The 24893-nt window shown below is 54.6% G+C and overlaps 10 protein-coding genes across 10 annotated transcripts; 6 read left to right on the top strand and 4 right to left on the bottom strand.

Annotated features, from left to right (window-relative positions):
- Positions 1 to 110: 110 nt before the first annotated feature.
- Positions 111 to 1473, bottom strand: PG985_012086 (cysteine synthase A; the record flags this gene model as incomplete). Its single annotated transcript, XM_066831853.1, has 2 exons — positions 111 to 1281; positions 1379 to 1473. The coding sequence occupies 2 exons, from the start codon at positions 1471 to 1473 to the stop codon at positions 111 to 113; spliced, it is 1266 nt and encodes a 421-aa protein (XP_066679903.1).
- Positions 1474 to 2043: 570 nt separating this feature from the next.
- PG985_012085 (uncharacterized protein) lies at positions 2044 to 3654 on the top strand (the record flags this gene model as incomplete). Its single annotated transcript, XM_066831852.1, has 1 exon — positions 2044 to 3654. One exon carries the CDS (start codon positions 2044 to 2046, stop codon positions 3652 to 3654), a length of 1611 nt encoding a protein of 536 aa, XP_066679902.1.
- A 242-nt stretch (positions 3655 to 3896) lies between these two features.
- On the bottom strand, positions 3897 to 5696 carry PG985_012084 (uncharacterized protein; the record flags this gene model as incomplete). The annotated part of the gene is made up of 3 exons (XM_066831851.1): positions 3897 to 4385; positions 4480 to 5350; positions 5434 to 5696. The coding sequence occupies 3 exons, from the start codon at positions 5694 to 5696 to the stop codon at positions 3897 to 3899; spliced, it is 1623 nt and encodes a 540-aa protein (XP_066679901.1).
- A 958-nt stretch (positions 5697 to 6654) lies between these two features.
- On the top strand, positions 6655 to 7418 carry PG985_012083 (ORF21; the record flags this gene model as incomplete). The annotated part of the gene is made up of 2 exons (XM_066831850.1): positions 6655 to 6874; positions 6940 to 7418. The coding sequence occupies 2 exons, from the start codon at positions 6655 to 6657 to the stop codon at positions 7416 to 7418; spliced, it is 699 nt and encodes a 232-aa protein (XP_066679900.1).
- Positions 7419 to 8049: 631 nt separating this feature from the next.
- Positions 8050 to 9720, top strand: PG985_012082 (Palmitoyltransferase PFA4; the record flags this gene model as incomplete). Its single annotated transcript, XM_066831849.1, has 1 exon — positions 8050 to 9720. One exon carries the CDS (start codon positions 8050 to 8052, stop codon positions 9718 to 9720), a length of 1671 nt encoding a protein of 556 aa, XP_066679899.1.
- Positions 9721 to 10270: 550 nt separating this feature from the next.
- Positions 10271 to 14047, bottom strand: PG985_012081 (P-loop containing nucleoside triphosphate hydrolase protein; the record flags this gene model as incomplete). Its single annotated transcript, XM_066831848.1, has 3 exons — positions 10271 to 10569; positions 10694 to 13976; positions 14045 to 14047. The coding sequence occupies 3 exons, from the start codon at positions 14045 to 14047 to the stop codon at positions 10271 to 10273; spliced, it is 3585 nt and encodes a 1194-aa protein (XP_066679898.1).
- Positions 14048 to 15596: 1549 nt separating this feature from the next.
- On the top strand, positions 15597 to 15746 carry PG985_012080 (uncharacterized protein; the record flags this gene model as incomplete). The annotated part of the gene is made up of 1 exon (XM_066831847.1): positions 15597 to 15746. The coding sequence occupies one exon, from the start codon at positions 15597 to 15599 to the stop codon at positions 15744 to 15746; it is 150 nt and encodes a 49-aa protein (XP_066679897.1).
- A 39-nt stretch (positions 15747 to 15785) lies between these two features.
- PG985_012079 (sterigmatocystin biosynthesis dehydrogenase stcV) lies at positions 15786 to 16964 on the top strand (the record flags this gene model as incomplete). Its single annotated transcript, XM_066831846.1, has 4 exons — positions 15786 to 15932; positions 16073 to 16324; positions 16398 to 16514; positions 16674 to 16964. The coding sequence occupies 4 exons, from the start codon at positions 15786 to 15788 to the stop codon at positions 16962 to 16964; spliced, it is 807 nt and encodes a 268-aa protein (XP_066679896.1).
- Positions 16965 to 17853: 889 nt separating this feature from the next.
- PG985_012078 (uncharacterized protein) lies at positions 17854 to 18285 on the top strand (the record flags this gene model as incomplete). Its single annotated transcript, XM_066831845.1, has 1 exon — positions 17854 to 18285. One exon carries the CDS (start codon positions 17854 to 17856, stop codon positions 18283 to 18285), a length of 432 nt encoding a protein of 143 aa, XP_066679895.1.
- Positions 18286 to 18861: 576 nt separating this feature from the next.
- On the bottom strand, positions 18862 to 20814 carry PG985_012077 (uncharacterized protein; the record flags this gene model as incomplete). Its single annotated transcript, XM_066831844.1, has 4 exons — positions 18862 to 19915; positions 19973 to 20335; positions 20384 to 20516; positions 20799 to 20814. The coding sequence occupies 4 exons, from the start codon at positions 20812 to 20814 to the stop codon at positions 18862 to 18864; spliced, it is 1566 nt and encodes a 521-aa protein (XP_066679894.1).
- Positions 20815 to 24893: the final 4079 nt, after the last annotated feature.

Raw genomic sequence — 24893 nt, 5'->3', positions numbered from 1 at the left:
CGTGGTTGATGACGCTTTGCAGACTGTAATATAGATTTTGTAAACAAGGTCGAGCTTCAACCCCACAAAGAACGATCAAATCATTGAAACAGTATATTTCCACGGACTTTTCATTGCTTGATACCCAGTAGCTGGAAAAGGTCATCGTGCTTGTTCTCATCTTCAAGGCCCATTTCGCCAACCTGCTTCCAGAATTTGCTCAAGTGTCTTGTCCCCGAATCGCAGATGACGGTCACGACTTGGCTGTTCTTGGGCAGAGACATGGCCGCAGTCACGGCCGCGACGCAGTTGACGGCGGTGCTGCTACCCGCGAAGATGCCGTCGTGTTCCACCAGCCAGCGCGCCATTTTGCAGGCCTGCTCGTCCGTCACCTTGACGGCGTCGTCGATGAGGTCGCGCCCGGCCTCGAAGTTCTCGGTGATGCGGTTGATGCCGACGCCCTCGACGATGGTGTCGACCTGCTGCCGCCGCCGCGTGCCCTCCTTCTCCGTGTTCGAGTACATGACGCCGTGGCGGACCTTGTTGTAGAGCCCGCTGCCCTGCGGGTCCGCCAGTACCACCTTGAGGCCGGCCAGCTTGGCCTCGTCCTTGAGGTACCGCGCCACGCCCGACAGGGTGCCGCCCGTTCCAGCGCCCGCGACGAAGGCGTCGACCTGGCCGTCGGTCTGGAAATAGATCTCGGGGCCCGTGGTCTGGAAGTGCGCCTGGTAATTGGCGTGCGACTCGAACTGGTCGGCGAAGAAGCCCCGGCTCTCCGTGTCGGCCGACTCGGTGTGCTCCCGCGCGCGCCGGCGCGCCAGGTTCACAAAGTGGTCCGGCGACGTGATGGGCGCCGGGCGCACCCGCTCCACCGTCGCGCCCAGGTGGTGCAGCAGGTCTGACTTCTCCGTGGCCTGGTCGTCCGGCATGCAGATGTGCGCCTTGTAGCCCTTGGCCCGCGCCAGGGCGGCAATGGAGATACCCGTGCTGCCCACCGTGCCCTCGTAGATGGTGTCGCCGCGGCCCGGGACCAGCAGGCCGGCGTCCTCGGCGACTTGGATCATGTTCAGCGCCACGCGGTCCTTGGGGCTGTTGCCGGCGCCGTTCAGGAACTCGGCCTTGGCCAGGATGATGCGGCCGGTGGCGTCGGACAGGCTCTTGATCTCGATGAGCGGCGTGTTGCCGATGCAGCCCTCGATGCCCTCGACTATGCCCGCAGATGGGGGCAGGGGCCCGGATGCGCCGCCAGATCTCTTCCCCTCATTGTCCTCGAGTTCCACGGGACCCCAGAAAAGACTTGACCTCCGCTTAGAGCAGGTCCGTGTCGGTTGATGTGGTTGTCTGCTCCCTGCGCGCCTGCTTCCTCCCTTGCTGAAAACGCCTCTCCAGATCTGGGTACAAATCCTTGAACCCCAAGGTCAGGAGAATGCCGGATGTAAAGGCCACGGCAACCGCCGCCGAGCCATACGCTTTCGGATGATTGCTCAAAGACATGGCCTCAGTATGTCACCATGTTTCCCATTCCACAATGCTTATGAGTTTCGTTTTATTTCAAACATTGTTGGTCAAATTTTGAGGAGTGTGTGGCAAACGAGGAAGTGCCGGTTAAGGCCGATATAGGTGAAAACGTCTTAATCGTGAAAATACTTTCTTCATGCTATGGATGCTTGCCCAATAAACTACAGCCCACCCCTTGTTCTTGCCTAAGCTACAGCACCTATGTCATCGCAGCTCTTCCATTCGATTCGTCAATGGCAGCACACTAACAGACCCTGGAACTTGGAAGCTTCTCTGCCTCTGGCATTTAGCGCCAACTGCCAGCAGGAGTTAGCAGGGGAGCTCGGGCCTGTCAGGCCTGTTTTCCGACCTGCACCACACCTACCCAACTGGTGCTAGAATGTAGCAAAAGTTGAGAGCACACGAGCGAGCTTCAGGTCCGTCCTCGTCCGCATTGTGAAGTTTGCTGGCGCTCAATTTGGAGACGTTATCTTCCGAAAACTTCCCTTGGGTCGGAGTGGCAAGGAACTCCCGGAAACGGAAGCCCTTCGAATACCAACAACAGCTATGGATTCTCCCATAGTGACGCAGCTGTTCCGCCAGCTGTTTCGGCATCGGGGCTGCACCTCGCAGCGCAACCTGGTGGCCTTGAGCTCGTGCATCCAGCATGGCCGCCGCGTGCAGCAGCAGAAGCGGTCCATGGCGATGAGGCACACCACCCGTGGTGCCAAGCCCACCCAGAAGACAAACGAAAGCGACTGGCAACAGCGGACCGAGCTCTTCTCCCACGACATGACGGAGGAGTACAAGGCTTTCCCCACGGTGACGGCGAACGAGCTTCGAACCCGGACGGAGAGGCCCCGGAGAGTCAAGATGCTCATGCGTGATTTCGTCGAAGGTTTGTTACCCCCTTGCTTTTCCCTTCTTCCTCACTCGTATACCTTGGCAGACGAACGATTGGCTAATGTGGTGAATGATGCAGACAGCTTATATAACCCCCACTATGGCTACTTCTCGAAGCAAGCCGTCATCTTTACCCCGGGCAAGCCCTTCGACTTCCCAGCGCTCCGCGACGAGCCCGAGTTCTACAATGAGCTCAGCCAGCGTTATACCGAATTCGAGGATGAGCTCGACTCGAAGCTGCCCGCGCCCAACGACACGCGACAGCTGTGGCACACTCCCACCGAGATGTTTCGGCCCTACTACGGAGAGGCCATCGCGCGTTACCTCATGTCCAACTATATTATGACATCCTACCCTTACCATGACCTGATTATCTACGAAATGGGTGCCGGACGAGGTACCCTGATGATGAATATCCTGGATTATATCCGGTCCGTCGAACCGTCCGTCTACGACAGGGTCAAGTATAATATCATCGAGATCAGTCCGGCCCTGGCCACGATTCAGAACTCGCAGCTGTTGGCGGATGCTGCTAGTCGCGGCCACGCTGACAAGGTTGAGATCATCAACCGGTCCGTCTTTGACTGGGAGGAACGTGTCCCGTCGCCGTGTTTCTTCATCGCCCTCGAGGTCTTTGACAACTTTGCGCACGATGTCATACGGTACGACTTGAACACGGAAGAACCAATGCAAGGCATGGTGCTCATCACGGAAAACAACGACTTCTACGAGTTCTACGAACCCGTACTTGACCCGGTTGCCGCCCGGTTCTTGCGTGTCCGCCACGCGGCCACTGGGGGCAGATATCCCGTGCCCTACAGCAACAGCAAGTTGATCCGGAAGCTCAAGCAGCAGATCCCCTTTGCGCCCAACCTGAGTGATCCGGAGTACATCCCGACGAGGTGTATGCAGTTCTTCGATATCCTGGAGAAGTACTTCCCCGCCCATAGGCTGGTTACCAGTGATTTCCATACCTTGCCAGACGCCATCAAGGGATTGAACAGCCCCGTCGTGCAGACAAGATATGAGAGACGTATGGTTCCTGTATCCACACCTCTTGTTCACCAGGGCTACTTCGATATCCTGTTCCCGACCGACTTCAGGATTGTCGAGGCCATGTACGGAGTCATTACCGGGAAGCTCACGCGGGTCTTCTCACACGAGGACTTCATGAAGTCTTGGGCTTATGTGGAGGATACCGAGGTGCAGAGCGGCGAAAACCCGCTGCTGAGCTGGTACAAGAATGCCAGTGTCATGGTTACTGTATCAAACTAGGTGTAACAAGTGTATTTATCACTGCCACTCCTGTATACTTAACACAGTCGAAGAGTCGCTTATACGACTCCTACATGAGATTACTTAACAGTTTCTCTCACGAAGAATAGATGTGATTAACAATGCAACATTAGCACTCACTTTGACTATACTTGGGTGAAGCCATTGCTGAGAAAAGCCAGCCGCGTCGCCATGACCACTTCGTATATAGCGATACAAAATTTGCTTTGCACATACATCACTCATGAAGCCACAGCACACAGCCGACCATCGTCGCGCACCGTGTACGCCTCGCTCCCGACAGCCGCCGTGGCGTATAATAAACCGCGAGGATCCCAGTGCCTCTTGATCTCCAGCAGCCGCGGGTAGTTGGCCGCGCCGAAGAAGGCCTCCTGGAAGTCGGGCTGCCGGAAGTCGGCCTCGTTCATGTAGGCGCCGCTGCCCGGGGTCGCCCTCTCGATGATGGGCTGGACCACGTCGGTCATTTTCTGCTGGGTGGCCAGCGCCTCGGACCAGGGCGCCGTGAAGTTCCAGGGCAGGGTCAGGGTGGCGGAGACGAGGGCCTCGCGCCAGGCGGGCAGCACGGCGTTGTTGTTGTTGTTGTCTGGGCTGCCGCCAAAGGCGCTCACGTCGGTGCCGACGCCGATGAAGGTGGCGTTTTGTTGGGCGAGGGCGCGGGCGGCGGAGGAGATGTTGCGGAGTTGCGAGCGCTTGATTAGGCGGCCGCCGTACTGGGCTATGCCGACTTGGATGTTGCCGAGGGGGGAGGGGGCCCCAGTAGTGGTCGTAGTGATCGCGGTAGCTGGGGAACTGGGTGTAGTCTACGGTGTACTTTAGGCCCAGACGGTCGAGGTTCGTGAAGAAGGGCTCCATGGCCTCTTCAAGTTCTGCCTTGGTCATGTTGTATGCGGTGAGCGCGGGGATGTTGAGAAACGACGACCCGAAGAAGTAAATGACCATCGTGCCCGCGTCGACCATGCCGGGCAGGTGCTCGTGAAAAGCGTCAATGGCGCTGTAGACCTCCTCTTCGCTGTTGGTGGAGGATAGCGTGAAGGCGAGGCCGCTGACGGGTCGGTCCGGGTGTGCCTTGACCGTCACCGCGGTCACGACGCCGAAGTTGCCTGGTCCCCCTCCGCTCAGGGCCCAGTACAAGTCCGCGTTTTCCGATCTCGAAGCGGTCACCAGCACGCCGTCAGCCGTGACGACCTCATACGAGAGCGCGTTGTCGGCCGCGAGGCCAAAGTTCGTGCTCAGCGCCGAGTGGCCGCCGCCTTGGAGATATCCGCCGGCGAGCCCCACGGTCGGGCACTCGCCCGACAGCACCACGAGGCCCTCGCGGGCGGCTGCTTCGAGGACTTCGAAGCCCTGGACACCGGCACCGACTCTGAACGCCTTTCCCTTGAATGCATCGTCGTTCCATTCGACTAGTTGGACGTCTTTGAGGTAGTGCGACCATATGGCGAGAGCGCCGGCCCCGGTTGAGCGGCCGAGGTAGTCGTGGCCGGTGTTCCGAATGACGAGTCGCACCTCATGGTCCTGGGCAAACTTCACGGCGGCTTGGACGTCCGCCGGTCCCGTGGCGTTAACGGCGAAGCGGACGTAGTTGTCGAGGGTACAAGGCATGGTCCGTGGTTGGAAGGGGTCGCAGCTCTGGTTGGCGAAGAACGGTGCCATCACCGAGGAGGAGGACTGCATGCTACACAAAGCCTGTTGTCAGCCAACCAGCGCACACAAGGGGCATATTTGGGTCATATGAGCAAGTGAAGTGGGCCGAATTACTGGATGCCAGAGTCGAGCCATTGGTCCCGTAAGCTGGCGCAGGCCTCCTCGTCGTACGTGGGGTCATGGCATGGTGAGCCCAGGGGTACGGTAGCGACGAGGCGGCCCCCAACAGTGTCGTTGAGGGCCGCCCAGTCAGCCTCCGAGGGCCAGCAAGCATCGCCGGGGAAGCACTTGCAAATCGCTCCAGAACCTGCTGCTGTCAAGGTCCCAACCGCAGCAGCTGCCAACGACAGCGACTGGATTATACCAGCGCCTTGCATTGCCGGAGTCTGCTCAATATATGGCCTTTGTCAGCTGCCTGCTCAACGTCCCTTCCCCCTATCCAAAGTATTTGGCAGTGACGACATACCCCTAAAACACTGTAGGCGCCCGAGAATAGAGAGCCATCCGATGGCATTGATGCATTCACAATGTGGCTCATTCGGGCGACTTGGCAGAGAGGATAGCTGTAATCAGGCAACTATACTGCTTTAGTGCGGTACATATATCATGAGTTTGTCTCAAGATATTGTCGGACAAGGTTGTGTGTGACTGTCTCTTATAGCTGGCCGTCATTCGCCTTACTACATATTCACATCAGATAGCCTGAGATGGAAACCAATAAGAGGGAATAAGCATGGCAGATGCCCAATGAGGGGGAAAGCTGCAACTGCAGTCTTGGCACACGATAACGAACCAGAACCACAGGACATGCGTGCCCTGAAATGCACCATGACACCCCATCTGTGGAATATGGTTGATGGTCTTCTCCAACACACAAGCAGGCCTCAAACGTCGGGTATCGCGGTTCTCGAGCGCTTTGTGGCTCTCAAAAGATCTTTTCCAAAACTGGATTCTGGATTTTACCTACCTACATGTCATGTACATAAGAAGGAGTCGTACGTGTAAGTGAGGCCTAACATCCACATAATTGAGCAACTGCTTATTGGTAGTGCAGGTGGGGACTGCCGTGTTCCTGGTCTAATTAACGCGTTAACGCGACTTCAGTCGCGGGGCACGGGGTGCTGATCGCGTAGCGTAGCATGCTCGTGTGCTATAATTGGTGGTCGTCAGTGAATCGGCCATTGAAATGCCCTTGTAATCTTCATACCATAAATCCCATCACTCAACAGGACTTCACATAATCGAGCATTCTTGAAACCATAAGCTATTGGTCACCTTTTCACCTTTTTGGAAAGAATTATATCCACTACAGAACAACACCATAAAACAGTCACCATGGTCGTCAAGCGCAAGCACTCGGAGTCGGAGCTCTCCGTCTCGCCATTGAGCACCTGCTCCTTCAACAACTCGCCGCTACGAGCCGACTCCGGCGCATTCCAGTTCGACATGATGAAGTCTTCACTGCATTTCTCACCCCAGAAGTCGTCTAGTCATCTGCACAGTCGGACCATGAAAAGATTTCGTGATTCGCGACCGTCGCAACGTGAAGTTCATGGTAAGTCCGGCCGGCCCCTTCGTTTCTATCGAGGTACCCAGGGACTAATGATTTTTCCAATGTAGAGCGAACACTCAACATGCTCTATAATGCCCAAAAGCACCAGCCCCACGACGATGTCCACATGCAGACGATGCCAATGCAGATACAGTCCGCCACAGCGCAACAACCACACCACCACCACCAGCAACAAGCCCAAGTTTCGTTGCACAACTTCTGGAACCTCCCAAATACCAACAGTGCGTCGGCCACGTTCAATGCCACGCCGGCGTCCATTGCCTCTCCTTCGATAGACGAGCCGACTGACTGCGAGGACTGCGGACAAGCGCTGCACGACACAATGGATGGCGATACCATGGATGTAGATGATGCTACCGATTGGGGCTGTGGCGACTGCGGGAAGCACGTCTGCTCGCATTGTTCCATCACCAACCTGGGCGAGCAGAGGAGGTGCCTCGGATGTGCTGGAAAGAAATCGTGGGTCGGAGGCATTGGCTGGACGCCGAATGCGGGAGCCGGCGGCATATCTCAGTTCCTCAGCTGAAGGAACGTGGGTGTTTGCAACTTTATTTCCAGATGCCGGCGGCATCTCTTAATTTCCCGCCATGAGGGTGTGTGGGTGTTTGCACTTTTACAAATGTTTTACGACATTTGTGGCTTGGCTCATGATGACGATTTATTTGGACTTGTAGTGTTTGTATTAGCGGGCAATGGCGTTCAGGGCAGTATTCTTGCGAGCACGAAGACACTTGAACTTGGTCTAGAGTATAGACGCGCTATGGTTCATAGGATATTGCATGGGTGTTGGCCTGGTTGCACGATACATGAAATCAAGACAGGGCAACTGCCGATATCATACCTGAGAGGTGCCTAGCGCATGCAAACCCGGTGAACGACATATGCCATCTCCAACTTCATCTAAAAAACAATGCTTGACACTGAGAGTTGTCCTGGCTTTGTGGTTAAGCCTGCAAGGGAGAAGAAAGCTTAGGGGTAGCTTCAGCTTGATAGGCCCATAATTTCCGGGTTGCATGTTGCGAATCCACATCAGCTCCGGAGCCTAGAAGCCTTGATGCAGCTGAACAACGACCTTCCTTTTTTGCTTGTACCTCGCCTCGAAGCAAATATACCCACCGCGACTCGACAACGCGGATGGCCTCCGAATATACCGAATAATGGCCTTTCTCGTCGGCAGTTCAGCACCACTCTCGGTGCAGCGACTTGCCGTTCCGGCCGTCTGCCTGCTGATCGCCTTTCTGGGCTACGGCTCGCAGGTGCTGTTCAATCGGTCTCCGGACCTGGAGCCCGGTCCCCTCACACCCACACAGTCCTACACCTTCAATGGCCTGCTACTATGTCTCTGGTGGACATACTACCGGGCCTGCACCGTTGACCCGGGGCGCTACACCTTCCCGCCCTCGATAGCGAAACCGAACCACTCCGACGACGAGGGCGAAGCGACAGGCGCGCATGCTAAAAAGGCAGCAGGAAGTGGCAATGACGGGTCGGCGACGATGAACAGGAAGAAGGGGGGCAGACCACAGAAGCGGTGCAAGAAGTGTCGCCTGCCTAAGCCGCCGCGCTCGCATCACTGCCGCATCTGCGGCCGCTGCATCCCCAAGATGGACCACCACTGTCCCTGGACCTCCAACTGCGTCTCACTGCAGACCTTCCCGCACTTCCTGCGCTTCCTGGTCTGGACTAACGTGTCGCTGTGGACCTTGCTTTACTTCGTCTTCCAGCGCTTCAATGCCCTCTGGACCAACCGCCACCTGCCGGCCTACCTGGGCCCGACTCTGCCGCAGCTGATCTGGGTCACGCTGTTCGGTCTCGTGGCCATGGGCACCAGCCTCGCTTTAGGTATCTTGTTGGCCACCACGGTCCAGGGCTGGCTCTTCAACACGACCATGATCGAGGGCTGGGAAATCGAGCGGCACGACGCCCTGCTCGAGCGCCGCCGGGGAGCCTTTGGCGACGGCGGCGGCGGCGGCAGCAACTACGACGAGGACGGCTACTGGGAGACGCGCCGCGACGCCGACGACCCGGCCCTTCTGCGTCTTGACCCCGTCGAGTTCCCCTACGACATCGGCATCTTCTCCAACATGGCACAGGCGATGGGGACTGCCAACGTGCTGCTGTGGTTCTTCCCATTCGCGTCGGGGCCGCGCGTCGCCCCCTTTCCCTCCTCATCTTCTCCTTCCACGGACAGAAGGAACGAAGAAGGAGAAGAAGACACCACGGGCTGGGCCTACGAGGAGAATGGCCTCAACGACGACGAGGGCATGTGGCCGCCGCCGGACCCGGCCAAGATGCGGCATACGCGCGCCTGGAACGACAAGCGGCGGCGGGACCTGGCCGCGGAGCGCGAGGCGTACGACCAGAACAGCAGGCGGGGGCAGAACAGCAACGAGGACGAAGTGGCCGCCTTCCGCCGGCGGCAGGAACTGGACATGAGGAGGTGGCAAGGGGGTGGTGGTAGCAACAGCGGACTACAGCAGGAGGCGGGCCGCATCCTCGGCGAGCTGGAGGAAGTGGACGGCGGGGGCTACGAGTTCGTCGACGACGATCGCTACAGCTACGACAACAACTACGAGGACGAGCAGCTAGACCAACCGCATAGCCGCGGGGTCGTCCTCGATGAAGGCAAGTCCGGCTGGGTCAATGCCGACGGCGAGCAGCTGGGCGACTACGGTGTCGACGAGGATGCCGAGTTCGACGACGACGAGGACGATATCCTGGTCGAGCCGCCCGTGGACGAGAACGATCCATACGAAGATGACGATGTGCCACTGGCCGAGCTGATCCGGCGTCGCAAAGTGCTGACGAAGGACGGACTAGACACGTGAGGCTTAGACGGATAACGCATTCTTATTTATGCCATGTGCACCTAGACAAATTAAGTAAAATATCAAAATGTTTTCCTATCAAATACTGTCTGTCTATAAAAGCCACAGTCGATGAATAGGGGCTGAAGCACCAACCGATGCCCTCCCCCATCTTTCTCCGTCGTCGTCAAACTGGTCGAAAGTGTATATAATCTATAGAGAAACTCGGCAAGGCACCCCACCGCCTTCGTCCCGCATTGCGTATCTTCAGTGTGCGCAGCGTAACGAGGCCATTGTAGCTTTCCCCCTTCTTCCTCGAATCGAAAAAGAGGTCTCCCAAAGGCGGAGACAAGAGCCTGAGCTTGAGCAAAATGCCGCACAGCCTCTCTAATATCTTGCTTTTCCCAGGCTGTATGCGTGCTCAAGAATAACAGAAAGGGTAATTTTTCATCAAGTCATGGGTTCTTTCCGCAATCGTCCCCCTTCGCTTATTTCCCCCAGTTTCAAAGTCATTGTGTGAAAAGAAATCGAAGGTCGCCCACATACTCTCTCTCTTGTTCTCTTTCGTGATCTACCAATCGTCGTCGTCCTCCTTCTTGTGCTGCATCGCGTTCTGGCGAGCCTTGAGGGCGTCGGCAAGTGAGCCCGCGATGCTTGGTGTCGGCGTGCTACTCCTACTAGGGGTGTCCGAACCATTGTTCATGCTCATCGCCGAGTCCCGAGCCTGGAGCGCAGCGGGCTTTGGCTTACTGGCAGCAGGTCGCTTGGCTGGGGGTTGAGGGGGCTTTGGCTTGGCCGATGCCGCAGCACCGTTAGCCGAGGGGGAGGTGGTGGTGGTCGAGGTGCAGGAACAGGAGCAGGGGCAGGAGCCTTGATCTCCTCAACGTACGCTGCTGGGACCCACGCTTGCCCAGAAGCATTCTTGGCTAGCCACCAACCTGCATCTAATTAGCATTCAACATCGTCTTATATGGAAAAAGGGAGATTCGCTTACCATTGTTCTCCTTCTGCACGACCTCAATAATGTCACCGGCCTTGATTGACAACTCGTTCTCTTTCTGTCCAGCGAAGTCGTAAAGAACCTTAGCCTGCATCTTGGCTTTCGCGGGTGGAGCAGCAGGAGGCGGAGGTGGTGGAGGCATCCGAGCAGTTGAGGAAGTCGAGTTCTGGTTCCGCGTATGGCTTGGGAGTGTAGATGTGGCAGCAGCCGGCGTGGGGACAGGGCGCGGCGTCTGCAACGAGGCCGGTCCCCGTTTGGTAGTCGAAGCTGCCGGTCGGGTGTTCCCTCCTCGAGCCGGTCTTCCGTTGGGGCCACCAGGCTTGATGAGCTTGCCCCGAGTGATGGGTCTCGGCGGTACAGGCTTACCCTTCGGGGTCGGCTTCGATGCTGAGCTGGGCGCCTCACCCTGCTGAGTGTGTACTGTGCTGCTCTTGTAGTAGTCGACAGGTTGTTGCGAGTCCTTGACTACCTTGATCAGCTGCATCTTCCCTGGCTTCTTGGCATACTCGATTGATTCGCCGATCTTAAGGGTGAAGCCCCCGGGCATGCACCGTTGCATTTGCGTAAACAGCTCCGTCTTGAAAACACAGTTCAGTAATGGATCGGGTTCTTGAGGAGAACCGACACCCAGAGAGAACCAATCATCTCGGCAGGTGGAGGTACCAATGAACTTGATGGCTCCAAGAGGTATTTGGCGCTCGGTAATAATTTGCACTTGGTGGTTGACCATGGCCTGGGCAACAATGTAGAACTTGCTGTTCGTAACAATGAAGATACGGGGACTCGGCTTGCTGGATCGACCGAACTTGTGCTCTAAAACCTCTCCACGGCATGTGAATAAGGCCTTTTCGTTGGTGGACAGTTGCATGCCCGTGCGGATCTGGGAACCGGGTCCTGCCGTGGCATTGACACCAAGGTAGTCGCCCAAGAACCGCCGCGAACCCAACAGACTGTATCTACGCCTCTCCTTGCGGCCCTGCAACACCTGGTGGCCCTGATCACGAAGTTGGAGATACTCAGCGCCAGTTCGCTTCTTACGGAAAAACCGCTGAATTCTCGTCGCAGATTCGGCTCGGTATGCGAGGTACGCCCTCCACATTCTCTGGATACGCGTGGCCATATTATGCCAGTAACGATCACGCATAGTCTCCAAGGCAAATAGCGTCTCAGGCGACTTAATAAAGGCTTTCGTCGTACCCAGCTGCCACTCCTCTTTCGGGATACTGGTATCCTTCAGAATCTGCTTGACGGCAGCCTCTTCGGAACCTGACCATGTGTACTCGCCCGCATAGGACGTCGCAGGCGACAGCAAGAAGAAGCGCTCAACAAACTTTTCGAAATTCTGACGGTAAGCGAAACCCGCACGACGAATCCGAACGTTCTCCTGCAAACCAAGATATTTGACCTGATGCAAGACATTGGGGACATTGTATTCGGTCGGCGACTTGTTCTCGTTAGGTTTGACAGTACGGATGTACGAGGGCTGACATTTCATCAGGGTTTCCACCAGGGCATTGGCCGAGGTCCTGATTCTGTCTCCGGCAGTGGGAGGCAGTTTCCTGTTATCCTGGTCCACCTGCTGAGGGAAAAGCATATGCACAAAGCGGTTCTGGCTCTGCTGGAATAGGTTCTGAACTCCCTTGAGAAGTTGGTCTTTGTTCTTGTCCGTGATACCCTCAACAGTGTAGCTCACATCACCGGCATAGTGCTTAATGATGAAGCTGCCCTGTCGGGGTGTCAAATGGGCGTGGGACATGCCGTTGATACTCTGCATGAACGTGCGGTCGCAGGCAGCCGGATCAGCGTGAGCCGTCTTGGTCGCATCCTTCATCGCCGAGAAAAGACCAACAGGACGGATTTGTTCGATCAGGTCGCACACCACCTTGTTGTCGAAGTACTTGATTGGTGTCCATTGGATCTGTTCCCGGGCGTACTCCTCCTGCTCTGCTTTCAGGGTCAACTGAATGAAAATCTGCTGTAGTTTCTCGTTGACATAGTTGATACACAGTTGTTCGAAGCTGTTCTTCTCGAAGATCTCGAACCCGTAGATATCCAGAATACCGACATTGTTGTCGGTAGCTTGTCTTGCCTTCAGCGATTGGTTGATTCGGGTGACAATCCAGTCGAATAGGTTGTAGTAGATAGCCATAGCCAGGGCATCACGGGTTGCGGTTGCTTGGGCGGGATTGGCAGGTGACTCAATGACCTCTCCGTTTCTCGGGGTCAGAACTCGGATAGTAATGCCCTTGATGAGTGCTTCCGGTGTGACTTCCAGTAAATATGCCAAAAAGTCTACCACGCTCTGGTCGGCTACTTGAGCAAAACTGTCGTCGCCCTCGATGAATGTTATGTTTCCACACCATAAGATAGCGGAGATCATACGGAACACCTCATCTTGTTCCCCTTGTGTAAGGCCGATGATTCCCATGGCCTGTAACGTATCCTTGAACTCCGCCAAGTCGTCGATCCCATCGACATCGAAGCATTTCGACCGACTAAGGTAGGCATATGTGTTTGGTTGCTGTATGCCGAACGTCGACCTATAGTTGTCTGAGGCGCCCTTGGTGAACTGGTAGAAAATGTGGAAGTTCCGTTCGTTGACAATCTGGCCAACGACTCTGCTCTTCTCCAGAAGGTAGTTCGTAATGTCGGCTCCCACCGGTTCTCCGTTGGCGTTGAAGTGAATCTGGAGGTATTTACCGAATCGTGAGGAGTTGTTATTCCGCAACGTCTTGGCATTCCCGAAAGACTCTAGAAGCGGGTTGGTGGCCAGCACCATGTCTTTGATCTGCTTGATGTCGCCGTCCTCTCCACCTGACACATTCGCAATATACTGCATTATGCGCTTGGCAGCTTCCGTCTTTCCGGCTCCTGACTCTCCCGAAATAATAACACACTGGTTCTCCTTGTATGCCTTCATATTGTAGTAGGCGGACTCGGCGATCGCGAAGACGTGCGGCGGCATCTCGAGGCGATTCTTGCCTTTGTAGGAGTCGAGGACCTGGTCGGTGTAGATGCCGAGGTCTCGGAACGGATTGACGGAGACCAACACATGGCCAATGTAGGTGTAGATTTCGCGGCCTTCGAATCGCTTCTTCAAGTTCTCGTTGATGGCTTCGTTGGATACTTTGCTCAGCAGGGTCAGATCGGAGACACCAATCTCCTTCTTTTTGCTGGTTTCGAAAGTGGCCTTCTTGGGCTTTGCGCCGCCTCCTGAATCTCCTCCACCGCCGCGGGCAGCCTGGGCCGCCTTGTCCTTGGGGCGTCTACTGATACCCTGAAGTCACACATATCGTCAGTCGCGGGGTTCGGTCGCGGGGCGGCGTGTTGTTGTTATTGTCTTACCATGTTGGGCACGCATGAATCGAGCAAATCCCAGAAGCAAACACGTGGAAGTCAGTCGGGTGCGACGAGGGCGTGGGAAATCACAGGGGATGGACAGGAGGAAAGCCGTTGCGAGAAGCACAGGCTCAGCAGTGGTATGTTGGGGTGTGGGAAAGAGAAAAAAAATAGTATAAGTCTGCCTAACTCCAGGTTGCCAAATGCAAGTTGTCGCAAGTGAGATTGATACATGTACGCAATGCTTGGGGCTTGTCCCTGAATGCAGGGCCCAGATAAGAGGCGGTGCAGCCGATGCAGCTCCCCCGCCTCCCCTAACCATCGGGTACCTAAGGGGTGTACCTAATTAAGCTTACATGAACACGTCAAGTGCTTACCTAATTGAAACAGTCTAGCGCTATTAGCACCACCGGATTATCTCACGGAACGTTGATCCCGATTTCTTCCCCGTTACTATTTGCATCCATCCTTGTAGCCCCGTCCCATGAGAATGCAACCTCAATTGTGAGCCAGCAGGGTGAAATGATATCATTCTCACAAAGAGCTATCAAGAAGCTATGTCTCTAATGAAGTTGTATACCCGGACAGCAGCGCCTATCCAGATGGATGCGACACCTATCCCTAGTTGGATCTCCCAGTGTCAAGTCCTGGAGCGTTCCCATACTTCAAAGAAATACCTATATGGGTGAGACTGGGGTGAAGACCTGGAACGAGAGGCGAAACTGACTCGTCGCTCTGAGAAATTGAACGAGATTCCTGCGACTGCCATGACTATATGAATGTGAATACAGCAACCATCGTCGCATCAACATCAAACTCCAAAGCGTGCTTGCAACAAGAACTGGATTGGTGGCTTAGCTAAGTATTTATACGAATATTCAAGCTACCTTCTGGGCAGCCCTATGGACTGGAGATAAGAGTTAACTCCTGAGTTAGCTGCTTGGGTAAGCGTCGAGGAATGAGCACACAGTTGAGCCAACCAACAAAAGACAGATCCTGCCAATCAGGTGTTGCACATTTGGGGATAGGCGCCACTGAACTCAACTACCCGAGATCCTTCTGACCAGGATGAGGATGCCCCGCCACGTGCCGCGGACTATTTACATGTATACACGATGGACTTAACGACAGCTTCAATTGTCCGGAAAAGTGCGATGTCTCTGATTTTGCTTTGAAATCAACCGCGAAATCAGAGACGTGTAATTCCGTTAACACGATGCCATAGCCGATATGGATATTGCCAGAATTCCCTGTGATGGGGTCTGGCATCACAACACTATAAATATAGGGAGGAGCGTCCGTCGTTAGATATGTCCAGTCGTTCCATACAACAATTCACTTCCCCTACTTGAAAACCATTACAACCCAATACAATTCGCTTCCAGTCTGATCAAATGGCTTTCCTCCCGCCTCCAGTACCCAAAAGTCTTCTTGGGAGACACCGCCTATTGGCACCATCGGCATCCATTCGAGTCAGTCCTCTGACTCTTGGTGGCATGAGTACGCTTCCCCCCTTTTTATCAATTGGCCAATTTCGGCTTGCAGCTCAGCTCACATTATGGGTCTAGGTCTCGGGGACGCCTGGAAGATGGGGATGGGAGAATGTACCAAGGAGATGGCGTTTGAGTTGCTCGACACGTTTTACGACCTAGGGGGCAACTTCGTCGACACGGCCAACATGTACCAGGGAGGCCAGAGCGAGCAGTGAATCGGCGAGTGGATGCAGAAGACCGGCCGCCGTCCGGAGATGGTTGTTGCTACCAAGTACACGATGAACCCCATGGTCGGCCATATGCAGCTTCAACACAGCAACTTCGGCGGCACAGGGACCAAGAGCATGCACCTGTCCATTCACTGCAGTCTGAAGAATCTGCAGACCGACTATGTCGACATTGTATGTTTGACCCCCTTTTCTTCTCTCTTGATATCTCCATAGTGAGACGATGGCATAGGCCGGATATATACCGACCTACCTGAGTAGGTAGCATGTATGAATAAGGAAATTCACTAACACCCATATCTTGCACGCCACAGTTCTTTGTTCACGCCTGGGACTACGCGACCGGCATCCCAGAGCTGATGCGCTCCCTCAACGTGCTGGTGGACCAGGGCAAGGTCCTGTACCTGGGTATCAGCGACGCGCCCGCCTGGGTCGTGGTCAAAGCCAACGCCTACGCCCGCCAGCACGGCCTGCGGCCCTTCTCGGTCTACCAAGGCCGCTACTCGGCACAGGAGCGCGACCTCGAGCGCGAGATCATTCCCATGTGCCTCGACGAGGGCATGGCCGTCCACGCCTTCGGCACCCTGGGCGGCGGGCAATTCAAGTCCCCCTGGCTCTGAGGAAATGGGCTCGCGCCAGTTGCCTCCGCATCTTCGGATCGGGCGCGAGGCGGCCGTCTCGAAGGTGCTGGACGCGGTGGCGAAACGCCACGGGGTTCATATTACGGCTGTCGCGCTGGCTTACGCCATGCAAAAGGTGAGTAAAAAATATGTGTTTTGTGTAACGAGTCGCAGTTCTTTGTTCTCAATCTGGATGGATCTCTGCGACATCTAACTACTTACCTATCTACGTGCCTCCCACTTCCCCTAAAGCAAAAGAAAATTAACTAATTAACCAATCTCTCTGTCCCGCCAGACTCCGTATCTGTTCCCCGTTGTCGGGGGTCGAAAGGTCGAGCAACTGAAAGCGAATGTGGAGGCGTTGTCCTTGGAGCTGTCGCCGGAAGATGTCGCCGAGATCGAAAAGGGGTATGACTTTGACTTCGGCTTCCCGCACAACATACTCAACAGCAACGGCGATATGGTCAAGGGGCCACAAGACGTCACGCTGCTCGCTGGCATGGGACATTTCGACTACGTGGCATCTCCAGCCGCGATCAAACCACACAAGGGGGATTTGACTGTCGCGTGGAAAGCACCAGCATAGTCAGAGGGAGAACCATCACGAATAAGGTGGAAGCACTTTTGACAGTGTTACTAGATAGTACACCCCTTTGTTAGCCCAGCACACACTCGTTCTCCGCTTAATTAATACTCACAACCACATCCTTGTGTTGTTCCCAGTATCTTTGTTACATCTTTCGCGGTGCCTGATAGATCGACTCGTTGCATGTAACAACCAACAGAGTTGCTGCTGATCTTGACAGTTGGACAACCGCGTTCAGCATGTTTGGTCGAAAATCTTGCCATCGGTTCTAGGGCCGCATCGTTCAGGGATTCACCTGTCTCTTCAGGATTTGGCGCACGACAGGCTTCTCAGGGCTGGTGGTGGTGTTTTTCTTGAGAATCTGGCGTCCGGCAGTCTGTCTCAATCTTGATCCGGATGCCGCATGGTTGTCGCGCTGGTGTCCCTTGCGTTCATGGGTCTGAGGTTGCTCCTCGGGGTCGTATAGATTCCGATCTCTTCCTCCTCGGGCTCGACCTCGACCACCCCTGCGCCCTCGGCGACGTCCGACCTCCTGACCGTCTTCAATGCTGAGGCTCTCGAGCCATGACTCGACGCGGAAGATCAAGTCTTCCCTGTGGGCCTTTTCAGCCGCATCCTCGAAGGCCTTGTCGGTGACCGGCTTGATGGACTCGTCATCTGGGTCGTTGTGCTGCTTCTCGTACTTGGCCATCTCGACTCGAAGCGTCCCGAAGTCCCGATGCTGCGGGACGTCCAACCCGACCCAGCTATGCTCGCCGGCAGGAGTGGTGTAGCGTTGTAGGACCTTCGATGGCGGGAAGAGGTACTTCTTCTTCTCCTCGCCTTCGCGGCCGAGAACGAACATGAAGGCAAGGTACTCGCCGACTTCTGACCGGAGTGGTGGGCTCAGATGGCGTCCCCACCAGGCGCCGCTGTTGCTGCCCACACGCATGACATTGACACACCGAAGCAGATGCTCAACCTGCAAGCCGTGTGCCAACTCCACCGGGCATGCCCAGTCTTGCTCGCGCTGTCCCGGTGCGATTGTGATCAAAGGGACCTTGTACGAGGCGTTCTTGAACAGCCCAACGTGCTGTTCGTCATGGACAATCTCGAAGCCGCTTATGCTGCTGTTCTCGTAGCTCATGACGAAACCCGGGTCCAGCGAGCTCATCTCGATGCGATATCCGCCCCAGAGTTCCTCCGCGACGATGCTGCGGATGGTGGACAGGATGGTGGCATCGCCCCAGTCAGAATGGGGTTGCTCAAGGAAAGAGGCGACGCATTCCACGATGTCGTCGGAGATGTTGATCAATTTGGATATGCTCGCCATGGTGGTTGAGATAACCGTGCTGTCGCGATGGCACAAGAGTGTGTTTCTTTGTATGTGTGTTGGTGTGTCAGATGGGCAACTGCTGTCGTTTCACTGCAGGATCGCCGAGGCTGATGATGACATTTGAAGAAATATGTCAGTCGATTTTGACCTTTCTCCGACAATGGCCAATTGATTATCAACGGATAAAGAAAATATGAGACCTGTTGCACTTAAGGATGGACAATGTCCTTAAAGGCTGGGTGCAAATGTGGGTCGGGTGGGAGTTTGACAAAGGAGACAGCGAGATTGAGTTCGTGGTCGTCCACAATGTGACTGAAATCGGCGAAAATTATGTGGGATCAATTGGATGACTGGCCAGGTTGTTGTATTCACATGCTTACTTCCTGACCTGCATGTAGGTACCGTAACTATGTGCACAACCTGCAGCTTCAGGACGAATAAGCGACAAGTGATTGTCAAGTGAACCACGAGCAAAAAAGCGATTGTCAGCCTTGACAGAGGGGATCCTCTCTAATAGGGGTCGATTGAAGGAGAAACTACATCTCTATAAACGTTTAGGGAAAACCGGTTGGGTCCCGAAACTCAATCTTGCTTGTCAACAGCCATCTCCGGATGGTATTCCCATCCCATCTTTCCATATGGCAGATTTTCCTCGCTCAGGAAGTCCAGCACAAGTGACTGTGCAATCATGGGGGCAAACTGCTGATTGTACCTTCTCCAATCTGCCCCCGTCACTCCGCTGACATAGCGATCCATCACCCAGCTACCCCACGTATCCCAGGTCGTGGCACGTAAGGACTTGCCCGAGACATTCACCAGCAGTCGGGAGAGGGCAAGGGCCTGGTCTTGGTACATTTGGAACACGGTATCGAGCTCCGCGGTGCTCGGTTGGGTGACATTCTGACCGCGGACAAGCCCGTGTAAGCCATTCATCAGCGCAACGAGGCCTTGTACGCCGCCGTTGAAGCCGAATGCCAAGTTCGGAGTGACCTTGGCTGCCGAGTCGCCGACGAGCACGATGCGCTTACTGAATCGATGCTCGACGACGCCTTCCTCGACCAAAGTCATGCCAGAAGACTGACGGGCTTCGTACACGTCTTTTAGCCGCAGCTTGTCTGTGATGTGCACGTGTGCCCATTTGCTCACGAACCGCGCTTCGTTTTCTTTGCTGAACTTCGCTGGTGTTTGTCCATGTGTTGTGAAGGCACGCTTTTCGTACCAGAAAAACCAGGCTCTCTCTTTGCCCACGAAGAGTGCCGTAGACATGCCTGTGCCATGCGCCTCCCAGGAAGTCCCACCAGGCATGCTAGGCAGTAATGGAACTGAGCCATACAAGAGTGTAAAGGATGCCACGAAGGGTCTTTCACTCATGACTAACGGCAGCAGAGGTTGCTCAAGCTGGCGTTGGTTTCGCATCTGCCGCCGTACTCTACTCGAATTACCATCCGCTCCAATGATGAGGGACCCGCGCTCAGCTGTACCATCTGAGCATCGTACCTCGCATGACTCGTCCAGGACTTGAACATCGGCCACTTGCTTGTTCGTATAGACACGTTTCTTCACGTCATTATCGAGAGTGTCATAGAGACATCGAAGCAGATCAGTTCGATGAACCATGGCGAATGGATGCCCGTGACTACGACGCCCGGTCAGTTATATACCTGTTGACGAGTGGTGGCAATAGGGGGCCTACTTGACTCCCATCCAGGTGAACCTGGGGTGATCCTTGAAGATGTAGCCGGAATGGGTTATCACCAGCTTCCGGGTCAACGGACTCCAAATCTTCCGGAGCGGCTCTAGCAATCCGAGTTGGTCGAACACCCGGACGGTATGAGGATATATCCCGATACTTGCGCCGTGCTCGGGGAAAAGGCTGTCTCGCTGTTCCAACAGTACAAAGTCGATTTCCGACTTGGCGAGAATGTGAGCAGCTAGAAGCCCGACAAGGCCTCCTCCCACTACGATGACCCGGAACTCTTTCATAGTTGACATTACCGCCGCGACTTCAGCAAAGCCTTGGAGCTGACGGAGAGCAAGAAGACGAGCAGCTGCGTACCTGTCTACATTCAAGACTGGCCCCGTCGGGAGATGCACCGTCACTTACCGTCCGCGAGAACTCCCAACTCGACTACCAACAGGGACTGGGGGTCGCACGACGCCTGTATAGAGGCACGACAGGTTATACGCAGTGCTGTTGGTTCCACAAGACCCGCCCTTGCGGCTGAGTATGTTATGTCCTGGAAGGTGGTGAGAAATTAACTTGGTCTATGGCAGGTAAAACAAGAACGTGCTTCTTGGTAACTTACACATTGATACAATTTGTTTCTATTATGCCTCTTATAGCAAGAAGCAGATCGTGCTCAGGTCATCAATAATAATACCTGGTATGTGTAGCTACAGGCAGCATAGGTAGTTAGTATGTATGAATCACTCTGGCCGCCTGACCTGGCGTTGCAAATACCTTCAGCCATTCGTCACATCCCGACATGTGGATAGACTGGAATAAACGACCTGCTTACGTCGGTAACCACTCATCTTGCGTCGCATTAGTCATGGCACAGAGTCAGTTCTGTTTCTGTAATTTAGATTTGTGATCAAACCCGCCAGCCTTTAACGCCCCAGGCCCGCCTATCTTCTCGATCTGGACTGCGATCCATTTTGTGTCTGCTGATATGGAGGTTTCGTGCCAATTTTGGCCCAGAAAACCTAGATCTACGGACTGGTCACCAAAGGTTGGTCATCACGTACATGGACAACAGTCTTGCGCTGTTGGTTCTTACAACACGGACGAATTCTGCTTCATAGGTAGTTTTGAGTAGACATCAAGTCCTGTCAGGTTGCATGTACGCACTTGACAGACGGTATCAGCCACTGCTGCCTATACCCGCATCGGGTTATATGAGCGTTGCCGAGGCTGTATGCAGGTTTCCGAGATGATTGAAGGCGGCAACCTACTTTCTTGCGATCGTCCTTGACGATCGCCCGTCAGATGCCATCAGATTTGCTGCCTCGACAAGAGTTGCCAAGTTCCAGGCCGGGCAGGCATTTCGCTTGCCCATCGGTAAAGTGGCATTGGCATTTCGATTGCGAGATCATGCCCTTCCCAGGTAGCCGGGTGGCAGGGCAAATTCGGGGCAACGAATACAAGCGCCAATAAAGTTCGGAACACTGGCATACAGTGAGTGTCATATTCCGACACGCGCAAACTGCATCTCGACCACCGCAAGAGCTACCGCATCGAGAGCAAATGAGCAAATAATACAGGTATGTAGGATGCAGGGCGTTCTAGAATATGGTGTTGTCGAACATGATCCCCGTGGCCAAATAGAACCCTAGTGATTCTGATCATGCCATGTCTTCGAAGGGGTGCAAACTGGGATGATCAATTGATGTGGGTGGTATAATCAGGTAGACGTCAAGGCATTGCACGCTCTGGAGGAACCCAAAGGGAAAATAGCAAACGAGGACTGTCTTCGATTGACGTGCCAATAAGCTTGGCTCGTTTGGAGACGGCTTCGAAAGCCATCCCTTCTCAATCGCCAATCGCCTTTCGATCATGGTGATCTCAATCAAAACCTAGCTTGCCTCGAAGCATGTCATATCATCAATGAAACATCTGAGTCCCCAGAGGGAACGAAGCCCCGAGGAGGAGAAAAAAAAATTGCAAGGCTGCAAGTCTCGGTTCGGAAACAAGATTGGGAAGGCAGAAGCAGAAAATCAATCGTGGAGTTGAGGTGGTGATGGGGACGGGGACGGGATTGTGGGCCTCATCACCTTTTTTTGTCCGCAGGCAAAACAAGACTCGTGCGGATGACGGGTTATGCGAGAAGCCATGCGTCCTGTTGTAGAAGGATTTCCGCCAGATGACACGCGACCCGGAGATGTTGGCAGGCAGGAGAGATGAGAAGAGCTGTTATGGCCGACGCCAACACGCACGATCCTACTGGGCGGACCGCAGTCCGTGTCACAACGGTGTTGCAGGTGTGGGGTGTATCCTACGATAACCCTGCGCTGCTGTATCGAGGCTCCGGTCTACTAACGTTTTGGGTGGTTTCAGATCGTTTGGACCCGTTACGACTACATCGCCTCAATATTAAGCTTGGCTTTCAATAAGCTTAACGATCTGCACGCTTCACGAGGGTAAGCATTCTGCCGTGCGCTGCGACCCTGCCTTCCCAAGAGACCCGAGGATCCTCTGGATAGGACGGCATCCTTCCAAGCAAAATGCCCTGTTCCAGAGCTGCCTGATCATCTCCTCGGGATGTCTTCATACCGTATCCTGGACAGCAAGACCTGGACACAATATCCAAGGTCTTCGTAGAATGATTGAGAAGGGCCCGCCTTGGTCGCTTTAGTGTCTCCAAAGCAGTAACAGAGGCGGGCTGGGCGTCGAAGGGGGAGAAAGAGAAAAAAAAATATATACACCCAAAGAGACAAAGCAACCCACGAGGTGCCAAGTCCCCCGAGTTGGTGCGCCTGCCAGCCATGCCAGCCGCCACAGCATGAAGGGCACACATTGCTGGGGCCCCTTGATGTGCAGTAAACTGACGAGAAATCGAACGATGTTGAAGAGGGCGGAAAAGCACAAGACTTATATGTCGTTGCCCAGTTCTGTGCCAAGGTATGAGGCTCACTGCTTTATACAAGGTTACGTGGACTGATTCTGTAGGATATTGCCGTGATTGTCTGCGGCTCTGAGAATGGCCTGATCAAAAAATCGTACGATGTTGTTTACCACCCCATGTCTAAGCTTAAAATGTTGTACTGTAGCGTCGGTACAGCTGCGGCTGGCAATTGGATAGAGTTACGTCGTCTGGTGTTTATCGAGAGGAACGTTGGAGACGAGGACGGGGGATGGCGGGAATCGCCCAGGAACAGCGTCCTGCCCCCCGACACCACCCCCCCGCATGGAACGTCTTCTCGCATTGATAGAAAAGACCCCGGTCCCCTACCCATGCCATGGTCGCAGCACGTTTGTAGCATCGTTGCCTATGACCCTCCCTGAGACCCCTTAAAGACCCCCTTCCCAATCACAACGCTCCAGTTTCGGTACGCCGGCATTAAATAGAATTGCAGATTTTAAGCATGATCCGGCTTGCCGCAACTTCTATGTGAAAGTAGGTTGGCTGGCAAGGCTTGCTGCTACAGAGATCCCTTCCCACTACAATCTTAGCAGGCGGGTACCACTCAAGATATAAGCATACCTATTGTTTAGCGAGCAATAAAGGTTTAATTGATGTGACCAGTCTGGATATCTTCCATACAATTACGGAATTGGGAGAGGAACGACGACGTCCTCCTCGAATTGGGGAATGACGGCGTAAAACAGTTACAGTGGCACTTCATGTACGGATATCGCAACAGCAAATGGCAATCCTGCCCAAAATGCAGTGTCTATCATACGACGCCAATGCAAAGCCAATGCCTTCCCGCCCCTCGCTCGTGCATCTTGTGCACCCGGGCACACACTGCCCAGCACTGTGTAAGGGCTCTAGTTGGCCTTGGTTGTTCTTGGTGCCTTGGCGGCCGAGCACCAGTCTCCCCACCGTGTGCAACCTTTACGGCTATTGGCCCCAATTAAGCGCCCGACAAGCTGTCACGACCTAAAAATGGCCCAAAATATCGAGACCAAGCACGAAATCGCATCTCTCGCATTGGGCCTTCACCAATGAGCGCCCGAATCGCAAAATGAAGGCGCTAATTCCTGTGTGTGTATATTCCCAGACGGGAGGAGGAATTCGTCTGTTGATTATGATTTCTTCCTTTTCCCGACTCTTTGGAAGCAAGATCTGCTCTTTCACGTTGCCGAACTTCTGATTTTCTCCCATCTCCGTCATATTCGCCGCTTCCCGTGTGCCGCCCGTTTCTGCAGTATCTCCATACCCCTGCCGAAACAACCAAGGCGGCTCCAGACTATTCAGCCTGAGCATCCTTCAAACGCACCTCGTCTCAACCCTCCCACCACAAGCCAGTACTCACTGCGAGGTAGAATAAAAGTGAACCTGGCACCTACTAGACCTAAAGAGAACGAGTGAGAGAGAGAAAAACGCACGCACACACACATTGAGCGCCGGATCGATCTGATACCGCTCCAGCCGGCTGCGAAACCCGCTATTGCGTCTGATCTTCCATACTATCGCCGTCTGTCAACCGTCTCTGGCCTTGCCCCAGGTCTCATAGTCATCTTATTCTGGTCTCCATCGTCTGTCCTGTCACCGTGGCTGCTTGCCTATTTCCGGCGCCCACTCCTGGTCCGTGGCCCAGCTAGGGAGCCCAGCAGCACCTCATATCTGACGGCACACACTGCAAACCCTGCCAGAGAAGGCAAAGAAGGGCTCATCCCCGACTAGACGGACAGTCAGGGATACGCTATACTCCTCCCCTGGTACCTCCGTTCTACCACCAGTTCCACCTTGGTTCAAACAGTGGCGGTGGTTACTTCAAAGTGGGCAAAGAGGTTTCATGGGCCGCTGACATCCGATCAAATCGGTCCCTCTTTCTACTGCATTCGTACTCGTGGGTCATTACTCGACCGTCGGCACCAAGCAAAAAGACGGTTCATCGAGGTGCCGGATCTCCATGAACTGACGCTTAGCTACATCCTGGCACCTCGT

The sequence above is a fragment of the Apiospora marii genome (assembly GCF_038362585.1).
Source record: "Apiospora marii strain CBS 49790 chromosome Unknown utg000009l_segment0_segment0, whole genome shotgun sequence".
NCBI lineage: Eukaryota > Fungi > Ascomycota > Sordariomycetes > Amphisphaeriales > Apiosporaceae > Apiospora > Apiospora marii.
The sequence above is the reverse complement of the archived record's forward strand: the minus strand, read 5'-3'. Positions and strand labels throughout refer to the sequence as shown.